The sequence below is a fragment of the Chrysochloris asiatica genome, unplaced genomic scaffold, assembly GCF_000296735.1.
Source record: "Chrysochloris asiatica unplaced genomic scaffold, ChrAsi1.0 scaffold00028, whole genome shotgun sequence".
Classification (NCBI taxonomy): Eukaryota; Metazoa; Chordata; class Mammalia; order Afrosoricida; family Chrysochloridae; genus Chrysochloris; species Chrysochloris asiatica.
Window position 1 is genome coordinate 3,342,242 of NW_006408546.1, and position 14,056 is coordinate 3,356,297.

The following is a 14,056-nucleotide window of genomic DNA, read 5'->3' on the forward strand; positions in this document are numbered from 1 at the left end:
ACATTAGTTTATATGAACCATTCACATTTGGTCATGGTCATATCATTCATTGTATGGACGTCAGAAGTCAGGGCCTTTCTGTCTTTTCTTCTCTCTTCCTTGCCAAAAAGGTTCTGGGTCCATGCCTAGAGAATGGCTTTGTAACACCTGGGTATTCAGTGACCAGACCTTACAGCAGCCATTTTAAGCCTGGTTTTGTCTGGAAGGACCTGTGTCTATATGCCCATTCTGAGGCCTTCCCAGAAGTCCATTTTTCTTGTTGTTGTTAAGTACCTTGGAGTCAGTTCCAACTCAGAGCGAACATGCATAGGATTTCTGAAGCTACAAATCTTTGCAGGAGCAGAAAGCCTCATCTTTCTCCTATGGAGAAACTGGTAGGCTCTAACTTCCAACCTTGTGGTGAGCAGTCTGACACTTATCCTACAGACTCACTGTGCACCCATTTCCAGCATTTTTCTTCTATAAAGTACCAAATTATTAGTATTAAACATGGCTATAGGATGAGGACCAGACTGCTAATGGAAAGGCTGGCAGTTCAAACCCACCAGCTGATCCTCAGGAACCCTATCTATATGGGGTTGCTATGAGTTGGAACCAACTAGATAGCACTTATAATAACAACTGCAAACTGGGATTTTGGATTTTCCTGAGTGGTTCTGGGCATCCCTAAATCAAACCAATAATTAGCAGCTCCTCTATACTGAGTAGCCATGGGACCAGCCTGAATCCATTCTCAGGCATTCAGGTGGGGGTAACAGGTGACTCAGAAACCCTTTGAACCTAACAGCCATGAATTCGACAAAATAAAACCCTGGTACTATTTAGTCAATTCGCCAAAGCTAGTCCAGTGGTTCCAGGTGCCATTTGTACTTGACAACCAGAACCCATTTCATACCTGGTGTTTTGGTGGTGAGAAACCTTACTGAGACATCTAGTTTTTCCTTCTATACACAGAACCATCTGAGAACCTGAATTTGAAGGTAAATATGTCAGAAAAATATGTTCTGATTCCTCACATAGGGTCTGTTGCTGAATGTTCTTTGCCTGAACTTGAAACAGTATTACTCTTTTACATATTGATGAGCCCCATCAAGAATTCCATATTATTCTTGCTTATATCTTACTTCTTTTCTGTAGGGGTGTTTCAAAAGCACTAAGCAAGAAAGTAGATTTGTCATTGATACCTGACATGACATTATGTTTCTTTTGTTACCATCAAAGGGGCTAAATGGAATTTATGGCAAGAAAGGAGAAAAGGGGAGCCATGGGCATAAAGGACCCCAGGTGAGTGAGTCCAAGACCTTCAGGTAATGGCCCCAGACATTGTTTTCTTCTTTCTTCAAAAACATCTCCATATATGGTTTGTTTTATATTATCCACACATAGATTACTTCATTTTGGATTCACTGGAGGCAAATTTTTAGCCTATACCAGACTCCTGGCGTGTAGCTTAAGCGCCCTTCTTTCTCCTATGCTTTGGTTTTATTCATACTCACAGACACATTCCATCAGCCTAGTAAAAACCATTTTGAGAAATAAAAATATTGCTGAATAATGAATATTTCCTCCCAAACCTGATATTTTATTCTAGTTTTTATAACTTAAAAAAATTATTTGTACCACTCATATCAGAATGGACCTTGGTACTGGCCATTTTGAATAAAATATTTTTATGGTTACTATGCCAGAAATGACAATGGAGTCTCATTCATGGTCAAAAAGAACATTTCAAGATCTATCTTGAAGTACAGTGCTGTCTGTGACAGAATAATAGCCATACACCTACAAAGAAGACCAGCTAATACAACTGTTATTCAAATTTATGCACCAACCACGAAAGAAAGCCAGTGGTGATGAAAAAATAGAATTCTACCAACTTTTTCAGTCTGAAATGGACCAAACATTTAATCAAGATGCATTGCTAATTACTGGTGATTGGAATGCAAAGGTTGGAAACAAAGAAGAAGGGTCAATAGTTGTAAAATATGGCCTTGGTGATGGAAATGATGCTGGAAATCACATGCTAGAATTTTGCAAGGTCAATGACATATTTATTGAAAAGACTTTTTGAAAGGTGATAATACACATGGACCTTCTCAGAGGGAATACACAGGAATTAAATTGACTACATCTGTGGGAAGAGACAGTGGAAAACCTTAATATCATCAGCCAAAACAAGGCCAGGGGCAGACCCTGGGACATAGTCTGCTCATATGCAGGCTGAAGCTGAAGAAAATTAAAACTAAACCATGAGAATCCAAATATAACCTTGAATACATCCCACCTAAATTTACAGGTCATCTCAAGAACAGATCTGATGCATTAGACACTAATAACCAAAGACTAGAAGAGTTGTGTGGTGACATTAAGAATAGCACAAAAGAAGAAATCAAAAGGTTATTAAAAAGACAGGAGAGAAAAAAAAAAACAAAAACTAAAAAGGATGTCAGAAGAGACTCTGAAACTTGATTTTGAGTACAGATAAGTTAAAGTGAATGGAAGAAATGAGTAAGTAAAATAGCTGAACAGAAAATTTCAAAAGGCAGCTTGAGAAACAAGTCAAGTATTAGAATAAAATGTGAAAAGACCTGGAGTTAGAAAACCAAAAGAGAAGAGTATGTTTAGCATTTCTCAAATTGAAAGAACTGAAGGAAAAATTCAAGTTTCAGCATGCAATACTGAAGGATTCTATGGACAAAATATTAAGTGAGGCAGAAAGCATCAAAAGAAAATGGAAGGGTCAGCAGGAAAACTCCAAAACAAAAATGGCAGTATGATTGACTACTACAAGAACAAGCAAGTAGTTCACCAGGGAGCCATCAAGGCAAGCAATGATGTTCCTTGAAGGACAATCCTCCTCCAAGACTGAAACTCAAAGGGAACACATGAGCAGGCATGTATGCTTACTGATGACCATGTTGGTCTACTGGTGAGTGGAAGAGGGGGAAAAGCACAAATGGGCTGAGTTCAACCATGTTCCATAGACTCTTGTTGACCTGGAGATGAGAGAGACAAGAGGAAGGGCTGGTTGGTCTAAAATGTGGTGAGACCTGGGGACTCCTAAGTCCATGGACAAGGACATAGCCACGGAGGGCTAGAGCTGAGAGTGAAGCATCCAGCTGATATGAAGTGAGGGGAGATGCACAAGAACGCCCAAACGTGCAGATAGTACCCATTTAATCTAAACTCGATGACTTGATACTCAGAATTCAACTAAAGGAAGATTTAAAAAAAAAAAAAAAATTTTTTTTGGATAAAGGAAATGAGTGTAAATTGCTACAATTTGTTGAACTTGACCTATAATTATGGATATAGTAGCTCAAAATACCTACTGAGAGGGAAGGAGGCTTCACATCATGTATCAATCATATCCCCTCTGTATACAGGGTAGATAGGGACAGGCAACTTAGGCATTGGCTACCTAAAATGACGGAGCGATAAAGGCACGAAGTGACTGGCTTACAAATTTTATGGAGTTTAGTTTAAGAGTGTGTGGAGGAAGATAGAGTCCCCACTGTATAGGTTTCACCTTGTGTAGATGGGTCTGGTGAAAAGAGATGGGGGATAAGATTCTTATGATTCAATAGTGAGAAATTGCTATCATGACTAATTATGACTGTCAGAATTGTAAAAGTAGAAGTTTTGTAACAAAAACGAGGGAATAGTTAATCTTACAATACAAAAACAGAGGACCCTAGGACCATCAAGAGAGAAGAGCACAAGCAGAGTGCGGGACCCTTTCCAGAGAAGCAGCTATACCAGAGATGGAGGCAGAGATGAGGACATGGAGAGAAAGAGCAGCTGAGGACTCTGGACTCACAAAAAGAGAGGGATTGGGTGGTGGCGGCCAGGAGGCAGGCTTACAGAATGTGCCCTTTGGTTGTTTAAATTGTTATATATTCCTGAGTGTTTCTGTGCACATGCCTTCTTCCAAGAAACAAAACAAAAAACCAAACGAGATGGAAGCAAATACGGTTGAATGATGATGCATGCAGGAGATTGTAATCATTGCAATGAAACAATGGCGTAAAGTCGATGTTCTACTATGTAAACTATCAGTTCACAATAAAAACTTAAAAAATAAAGAAGATGGAAGGAATACACAGTCACTGTACTAAAAAGAAATGGATGATGTTCAACCATTTCAAGAGATTTTCATATGATCAAAAATTTCATATGATCAAATGGTACTGATGGAAGAAGTCCAAACTGCGCTGAAGGCATTGGCAAAAAGCAAGGCTCCAGGAATTGATGGAACAGCAAATTGAAATCTTTTAACAAACTGATGCAACACTGGAAGTGCTTGCTTATCTATGCCAAGAAATTTGGAAGACAGCTGCCTGGCCAACCAATTGGAAGAGATCCATATTTGTACCCATTCCAAAGAGAAGTGTCCCAACAGAATATGGATATCATCTAACAATATTATTACATGAAAGCAAAATTTTGCTGACAATAATTTTAAAAGTTGCAACAGTCCAAAAAAAATGTTTATTTGTGCTTTATTGACTATGCAACTGTGTAGATCATGACAAACTATGAATAACATTGGGAAGACTAGGTACTGCAGAACACCTAATTGTGCTCATGAGGAACCTGTGCCAAGAGGCAGCTATTAGATACTGAATGATTTAAAATCAGGAAAAGTGTGTATCAGGGTTGTGTCTTTTCACTATACTTGTTCAATCTGAGAATTTGGGCAATATGAAGAAGAACATGGCATCAGGACTAGAGGAAGACACATTAGTAACCTGTGATATGCAGGCACAACCTTGCTTGCTGGAAGTGAAAAGGACTTAAAATACTGATGAAGATCAAAGACTACAGCCTTCAGTATGGATTGCACCTCAATGTAAGAAAACAAAATTCCTTACAACTAGATCAATAAATAACCTCATGATAGAGAAAATACTGAAGTTGTCAAACACTTCATTTTGCTTGGATTCACAATCAACACTACTGGAAGCAGCAGTCAAGAACTCATATGACACATTGCATTAGGCAAATCTGCTGTGCAAGACTTCTTTAGCGTGTTCAAGAACAAAGATGTCAGTTTGAAGACTAAGATGTGCTTGACCCAAGCCTGGGTATTTTCATTTGCCTCATATGCTGTTTAAAGTTAGACAGTGAATAAGGCAGACCATAGAAGAATCAATGAATTTGAATTGTGATGTTGGAGAATAATATTGAAAGTACCATGGATTGTCAGAAGAACAAACTCATCTGCGTAGAAAGAAGTACAACCATAATGCTCCTTCTAAGCAAGATGGCAAGACTTTGTCTCCCTTACTTTGGACATATGATCAGGAGAGACCAATCCCTGTAGAAACACATCATGCTAAGTGAAGTGGAAGGCTAGTGAAGAAGAGGACGATTCCCTTCGCCCACCCCCCAAAAAAGTGGAATGACACATGGCAGCAGCAATGACTTCAAGCGTAACAACCATTGTGAGGATGGCACAAGATCCAGCAGTGTTTTGTTCTGTTGTACTATGATCACTATGAGTCAGAACCCACTCAATGATACCTAACAACAACAAGCCATGTATACATTGATTACAGATATTTGGAAGAGATTCTGCAAAGATCCTTTGCTATTCAAATCTAATTTATTCCTAATTTCACAACTCAAATTTGCCATCTAAATCTATTTGGTTCCAGAATTTTTGATAGTGAGTAATAAAAGCTTGGATGCTGAGGGATTTTTACGAAAATTGTTCTACATTTATCCAGTTCTTCAGCTTGGATATCTAGAGTTCTTAAGGCATGGGATGCCTGCATTTGTTCCATTATCCTCTTAGCAAAAGATACTTTTGCCCATTTTTACATCAGGAAATTGAAACATAATCTACATCCCAGCTCACTGTACACACGACCCAGTGGCCAGAGACAGCAGGTGTCTTATTCTTACAAAATTCAGTGCATTACAGCAAATTTCCCACATTTAGAAATGAAGTGAGCTTGGTTAGGGGCACCTTTCTGTGTTTCACTAAGGCACCATATAGAATAGCAATTAACTGCAGATGAAGATTTGTGGTCCTCAAACTGGTACTAAACTGTGGTTTCAAATGTTGCTCTCCCTTGGGTGGCTGGTTTCTTTTGTTCAAGAGGCACCAAGGAGTTGTTGGATCTGTCATGAAAATGGCAACCTTTTTAATGGGTTTACTAAGAATGGCTGCAGCACCAACATTTGTGCCGCCTATTTCTTTTCAGGGTTCTTTGGGACAAGCAGGACCTAAAGGGAACATTGGAAGACCTGGACTTTTGGGCAAAAAAGTAAGAGTGATTTCTGATTATTGTCCTGATTTACTCTTTAAACCTTAAACCAATTATTATTTCCTAAAATCTCCTTAAAACTAAACAATAGTTTAGCTTAACTAGTTAAAATGGCCTGCCTTGAGCTTTATGCTGTTTTAGGAACTACTTATATAAGATCAAATTAACAGCAGTAACTGGGAAGATTAGACAGGAAATTTAGCGGGCAATGAGTTATGTTAATGAAGGAGGAGTAGAATGGCTGCCCAACTTGAAGAATGGAATCAATGTCACAAAATGGTGCAGGTAGAAACCGTTGAATTGATATATGTTTTGCTGTGTATATTCTCAACAACAAGAAATAAATAAAAATTTAAATAAGTGAATAAAAAGCTGAGAACAAAGTTTCTCTGTTCTCCTGATTTTCATGTTAGCTCCTCACACGATTGAATCTAGGCACTATCAATAACAGGCGGGCACCTTTCTGCTTGTATTGTCTCTTCCTTCATCGAGCACAGAACTGTTCGCTTCCTCCATGAAACTGCCCCCACTTCACGAGATGCAATCTCACATATCATGACACAACTCTGAAAATCCTTTCAACTCCCTGATTTTTTGAATCTATGAATATACTTAGCTGCAGAGGGTGCAGACCATACGTCTTCTTTTTTGTACATGTAATTCTCTAACTCCACCTGCCACCTCTGAGGTGCCTCTGATGAAAGCAGTTAGAGAGCAAACCATTGGCTTAATCAGGTTCTCACTTCCCCCCTTCAAGCCTTTCTACGGCTCACCCAACCACTCAAGTGCCAGCTTCCTGGGTCTGTGGTACAGGACTCTATTAGAAGGTTCCTACTCACTGACACCGAGTTAACTCTGAGTCCTACACAAGGTCCTACCTATAGTGATCCTATATGGGGTTTTCTGTGTTGTAAATCTTTATGGGAGTAAAAAGGCTCATCTTTCTCCTGAGGAATGGCTGGTATGTTTGAACTGCCAACCTTCCAGGTAGTAGTCCAGTGTGCTTTGTTTAATGCTCTGTTGTCATCTTAAAATTTTTAAATATTTTTTTTTAACAAGATAGCCCACATTATTTTAAATTCACCCCAAAGTTCATCTAGCCTGTCTTGTGTGTACCCTATTGCACACAAGAAAACCCCCAAACTTTCAAGTAGTTAATAAGACCCTTCAAAACTTGACCCTGTTGATGAGCAGCTTCATCACTCCTCTCTCCTGCCTTGAACCCTACATACTGAACTTCTCTCAGTCCTAGAGTATGTCTGCACTGGCTTCTCACCAGTGCCTTTTCCCCCTCAATCTACCTGACTCATATTCACCCTTCCCTTGCCTTTCCCTAGCTCACATAACTCATCTTTCAAACCTTAGCTTCTCTAGTCCTTGCCTTCACGCAATCTCTGGCCCACCAAATTGAAATTAGGTTCATCATCTCTTTCTCCCTATAGCACTCCAAATATCACCATGCACTATTACAATTGTGTATCTAGTTGTCTCCTCCCAAGCAGACTACACTCACCTGGGGAGGGCAAGACCATGTCAATCATGTTTAACGCTGTTCTTGATTTTCCTTTTTTTTCTTTCCTTTTTACTGTGAATTGGGTGAAAGCTTACAGAATAAATCCATTTTCTACCCAACAATCCATACACATTTTGTTTCATCTCACTATCCTTCATCCAAGTTCACCTGTGTCTACCCTCTAACCAGTAACTTGCTCTCCCTTTGGTAATCAGCAAAGGCTGTTTCTTTTAGTGTAAAACCCTTTCACAAAAGGACACATATTGAATGAGACCTCTCTTGTAAAAAGTCAAGAAAAGGTTTTCACACAAATGCTGTTCATTTTCTCAGGACAATCTATAATTTTAAATGGGTAGATAAATCAGCAAATTAATCCAGTTCCTCTGGAATACATTTCCCACTCTTTGCCTCCCTCTTCATTCCTTGTACAAGAGAGTGGTTGGTACTTGTTCTATACTAAAGATGTTGCTTGCTTGACTTTAAGAACATCATTATTTCTCTTCTGCACCCCTCTTCCTTAATTTGCACCAACCCTCCCCACTGACCACCTTGTGTCTCCTTATCCAGTAGACAGAACTTCCTATGGTGAGAAACAAGCCTTCAATTTACTGATCTAAAGTTCTTCTTGTCTCACTTACTAGGGAGAACCTGGAGTTCTTGGAGAACCAGGACCAACAGGGCAACGAGGACAGAGAGGCCGACAGGTATGAAGTTTGGGGACCCTAAGTGGTTACAAATCAGGCTGCTAACCTCAAGGTCGGCAGCTTGAAACTACCAGCTGTTCTGCGGAAGAAAGATGAGACTTTCTGCTCCCACAAAGATTTTCAGCTTCGGAAACCCTGTGCAGAGTCACTATGAGTTGGAACCAACTCCACAGTACTTAACAACAACAACCCTTTTTCAGCTCCAATGCTCACTTCTGGGGTAAAAAGAAGAGAATTGATACTATCAGCCTAAACATCTAGAACATTGAAGGTATTTTAGCATCTAGCTGGATGTGGGGACATTTTTCTCATTTCCAGCATTCATTCTAAGCAGTCACAATGAGAGAGAATGGTGCAGGGGAGGAGAGATGGATGCAGAGAGGAGAGTGGAGGAATTAAGAGAGGGCATTTCGATATTTTAACATCAGCCTGGCTTTATAAAGCCTTGTCAGTTGATACACATCATCACCCATTTTTCTCTGCTTCTTGCAAAACTCCATGGTGGCAACCAAAACTGCATTGTAGCTCTGTGGGGTAAGCACTGAACTGCAAACCACGAAGTTGGTAGTTGGAGCCCACCAGCCACTCCACAGGAGAAGATGAAGCTTTCTGCTCCTGCAAAGATTTATAGCTTCAGAAACCCTATACAGGGTTGTTATGAGTCAGGAACTCACTTGACAGCACTTAACAACAAAGGCCAAGAAACAAGCCATTCATTTTTCAGGCCTGAATTCTGTTCTAGAGACCCTGTCTGTACCAAGACTTTATCCAACAGAGCAGCTCATTTAAGGATAAACTTATTTCCTTTTTTTAAATAATATTTTTATTACAACGTTATACATAAACATTACTGAAAATCACTGAGTCAGAAGTGACTAAGCACAAAAAGAGGTGAAAGGGAGAAGAAAAATGCACCCATAATTCCACCAGTTTGAGATCTTCATCACTAACATTATGAAGATATCAGCAGTGAAATCATTGCAGTACACTGTTCTTCCCCTCAGCAATATTTCACAAACACATTTCCTTGTCATTAACCTTTTTTTTTTTTTTCCCTCGATGTTAATTTAACTGGATTCCTGGTGCTGTAGGATCAGCACTATACTGTGAACCACAAGGTCAGCAGTTCAAACCCACCAGTTGTTCCTTGGAAACCCTATACAGGGTGGCTATGAGTGAGAACCAACATGGAGGCACTTAACAACTACAACTAATTTAAATAGCTTCAAAATATTCTACTGAATAGATGTACCTTAGTGTATTTGACTTGTCCTTCACTATCAGACATTTTATTTGTTTCCAGTTTTTCACTGGAATGTTCTTGTACCTAACTAAATTGTGGGCAAACTCATAATTAAATCCTACATAGAAATATTTAAAGGAGTGTAGCTGAGTCAAAGAATATATACATGCTTAACTAAGGCTTTAAATCCCTATTGTAATGTACACTTAGGAAAACAGTACCAAAAACAAGACATTCACATGATGCAAAAGAATGCTTACTCAGGGCATCCATACTCAAAATGGGTATTGGCACTATATTTATTTTCATTGTTTCTAATTTTATTGACCAAAAAAAAAAGGTATGTCCTTATAATTTCAAATTGCATTTCTTTGTTTCCTAGTGAGGATGAACATTTTTCCATATGTCACTGTTGTTAAGTGCCTTTGAGTCAGTTCCCACTCATAGTGACTCAATATAGGATTTCTGAGGAGTGTCTGGTGGGTTTGAACTGCCAACCTTATGGCTAACAGTCCAGTGCTTATCCTACAGCTCCACATCAGGACTCATAAGTCCTTTATAATTTAGTCATTAGTCATTTATAATAATTTTGGGGGTCTTGGGACAAGCTCTTAATTTCCCACTGATTCCATTAGCCTTGAAGGACATCTCTCTGCATCCAACAATGTTGCAGAGTGCACCTGGAAAGGAAGTACAGGAGGTCCTCTCAGAAAATAAGGAAAACTCAGCAAAAGCCTGCAGTATCCTTGTTCCCAGGGTACAAGTCCATTGATTAAGCCCCTCCACCTTAAAGGTCAAAGTGTTTTTCTCCTGAAACTGTAGTTGCTCCAGTATAGAAGATAATTGATTCTTGATTTGAGGAAACTGAAATTAACTGGTGTGTTCACAGGGAGATTATGGCATCCCGGGCAGTGGTCAGATGGGACGAAAAGGAGTAAAGGTAAGTATGAGAAAAAATTATTTTAACTGAGAAATCAACCCTAAATAATACAAGGAGGTATTAATGAACATACTGTGGAAGTGATGTGCTGATTTATTTATCTTTTCTGCTGCAAATTACAGGGCTCACGAGGATTTCCTGGAGATATGGGGCAGAAGGTACTGTGCTTGTGACCGTCTTTTGAAATGACTGTTATCTTAACCTTCTATTTGAGGACTGAAATAATCCTTTAGGTCAGATTGAAATTTTAAAAAAAAGAAGCATAGAAAGTATTTTTCCTCAGTTTCATGAGGAAAGGACTATCATGAACACTATGAATCGTTGACTCATAAAAGATTGTCTTCCCCTACATTGTCTGGTGCTCAGTGCCTTGAAAACCATTGTTTGATATATCTTGCTCATTGTTTGATTTATCAGGTGGGAGGGTAGATCCAGATTGTTATTTCAGCTTAGCAGAAGAGAAAGTACAGTTCAAAATATTAAAAGAAAGAAGAAACTGACAGAATATTCTCAATCTGAAGCAATGAGCGATGAGATACAAGGGCATAACATTTTAAAAATAGGTCATACCTACACGTGGGACCAAATTTCTTGAGATTTCTGATGTGTAATTTTTTTTCTTGTGGTTTGTGTTTTTCTTTGGTGGCTTACTGCTGGAATTATGTCAGTTTTGTCCTAGATGAGACCCTTGTAGCCACTTGTCAGGGCAATAGAAGTAGCCTCCAACTGTTCTGCATTGTGATCTCAGGATCAAGGTCAAACCTTCTATGAGACCCAGCAGTGGCCACATTGTGCTCATTACTCACTGTCTACCTTCACGTTCCTTGGGCCTTGAACTTTGTACTCTAATAAAATTTAAACATATTTCTGTTTAATACCTCTGGGGCCTTGGTTCATGCAATTTTCTTTACCCAGATCATTCCCTTCTTTTTCCCACCTTCTCTCACTAACTTTTACTCATCCTTCAGGTCTCAGCTCAGCCTGCATCTCTCCTTGGAAGCTTACTTGGCATCCTCAGGTTAGACAATATTCTCCTCTGCTCTCCGACGTCATTTACCACCAAGTATTAAATTGATCCCCCCACTATACTATAAATGTCTCAGAAGTATATCCTTAGTGTCCATCCTTACTGACCTAATTTTGGTCACAGTGCCCAGGCTGACAGGTGACAGCTAAGCAGAATCTACTTGCTGATACAGTTGGGAGACTACATGGTTCGGTCAGATTTGGTTGATTAAATAAGTGAAAAGGGAACACCCTAAGGTGGTTATTGCTGCTCTTAAGTGCTGTCAAGTCGGCTGTGACTCATAGAGACCCTGAATAGGGTTTTTGAGGAGTGGCTTGTGGGTTTGAACCAACCTTGCAGTTAGTAGCCCAGTGCCTACCCTACAGTGCTACACTAGGACTCCTAAGGTTGAGAGTCCTTATAAAGGTTCATCCCTACATTTGAGGCTTAAAAGAGTCTTTTAATCATTATTATTTTTAAATAATGAATGTGTGAATGAGATGGAGAAATGATGGTGGAACATATATTAATTCAGTTATCCATCATCCAACAAACATTATTACATGCACACTATGAGCAAGGCACTGAAGAACCATCGAGTAATAAGATACAATTTATGCTCTCCAAAATAAATCGTCTAGCAGAGATGCCTTCTGTCTAAATGGACGATGATAATCATGGTTCTACTCCAAGAAAAGGTCTACATTTTTGAAGATCACTGACCATGAAGCCATCAGTTCTTGAAGGAGTCACAATTTTATTAATAGCTTAGTATGTGATAAGCAAAACTGGACTCCTTTCTATCTTTTACTGCACTTTCTATTTCTAATTCAACGTCAGACTGAATCAATTAGGGGCACAAATACCTCAGAGTTTAAATATATATGTATGTATGTATGCATGTATGTATTTAGGAGCCCTGGTGGGGCTGTAGGATAAGCACTGGACTGCAAACCACAAGGTCTGTGGTTCAAGTCCACTAGCTGCTCTACAGGAGAAACATGAAGCTTTCTGCTCCTATAAAGATTTATAGCCGCAGAAGCCCTACAGAGGGTCACTCAGGTTTACTTGCTCCGTGGGCTGGGAAGTTCACTGCACTGTCTGGTGCTCTGGTTCTTGGTTCTGCTGCTGTTGCTCCTCTGTCCCTCCTCCAGTTCATTCCTTCCTGTCCCTGGGTCTAGGAAGTTCAGTGTTCAGGGATCTTGGAATTTAAAGGACATGCTCTAATCCTGATGCTTCTTTAATGGTAGCAAAATCCCCCTTTCCTCCTTCTAAGATGGTTCATTTTATACCCAACACTTTACAATTTTAATAAACTCTGCTCACATCCACAGCTGAATCATGTCATCCGATCAGTATCTTCTCTCGCCTTCTCTTACCCAGACTCTCAGGGCAGAAACATTGTTTGGTGGGAGTTACAAACTATGGCTAGAAGAGACATTAGATAATTAGCTATACTACAACTATATTTGAGATATTTTTGACAAACTTGTTCACTGAACTTTCTTGTGTACTTACTGGAAGGATATAATTGTGTTGTTGGAAAAGATGGAAGCCATTTAACACAGATGCTGTATTCTCTATCTTCCTCTCAAAACTTTGTATATTCTTTTATTCTCTCCCATGTATGATGAAGAAGTACTTCTCCGAGAACTTCCCAGAACTATTCACCCGTTGTTGCTGAGTGCTGTCAAATTAGTGACGACTCATAGCAACCCTGTATAGGGTTTCTGAGGAGCGACTGGTAGGTTTGAACCACCAACCTTGAGGTTCAAACCAACTCTTCAGTCCAATGCTTATCTTACAGTGCCATACCAGGACTCCTACTAACCTAGATAGCATTACATTTAAAACTTCTTTCTTAGGGCAGCCTTTATGCCTTCCATGGCCCACCACATCACTCTAAATATCTCCTGATTATTATTGTAGTTAAGTGCTGTCAAATTAGTTCCGACTCGTAGTGACTCTGTATAAGGTTTCTGAGACATTAATTATTTTCGGGAGGAGAAATTCTCATCTTTCTCTCTCAGAGCAGCTGGTGAGTTTGAACTTGAGATTTGTTAGCAGTCCAATCTAGTCCAGGTCACCAGAATTCTTAACTCCTCATTAGGGGAATGGTATACTGTTCTCCTGATAAAGATGAGGTGCTTCTACTGTTTCAGGAAAAGACAAGACCCCATCTTCAAACATATACATATTATGTTGTTGTTGTCAGGTGCCATCGAGTCGGAATCGACTCATAGCACAGCAGAACGAAACAATGTCTGATCCTGGGCCAACCTCACTATCGCTGCCACACTTAAGTCCATCAATGATGCCACCTGGCCAATCCATTTCGTTAGAGGTCTTCCTCTTTTTCTCTGACCCTCCACCTT

At 39.6% G+C, this 14,056-nt stretch overlaps 1 protein-coding gene across 1 annotated transcript in view; it reads left to right on the forward strand.

The window, feature by feature from the left end:
* COL6A5 (collagen, type VI, alpha 5) overlaps positions 1–14,056 on the forward strand; it is a 135,789-nt gene that overhangs the window by 59,806 nt on the left and 61,927 nt on the right. Inside the window, exons 22-26 of the mRNA XM_006846633.1 lie at positions 1,222–1,284; positions 6,213–6,275; positions 8,430–8,492; positions 10,625–10,675; positions 10,798–10,833. Of these exons, the coding sequence (XP_006846696.1) occupies positions 1,222–1,284; positions 6,213–6,275; positions 8,430–8,492; positions 10,625–10,675; positions 10,798–10,833 (276 nt within the window). The remainder of the gene's footprint in view (positions 1–1,221; positions 1,285–6,212; positions 6,276–8,429; positions 8,493–10,624; positions 10,676–10,797; positions 10,834–14,056) is intronic.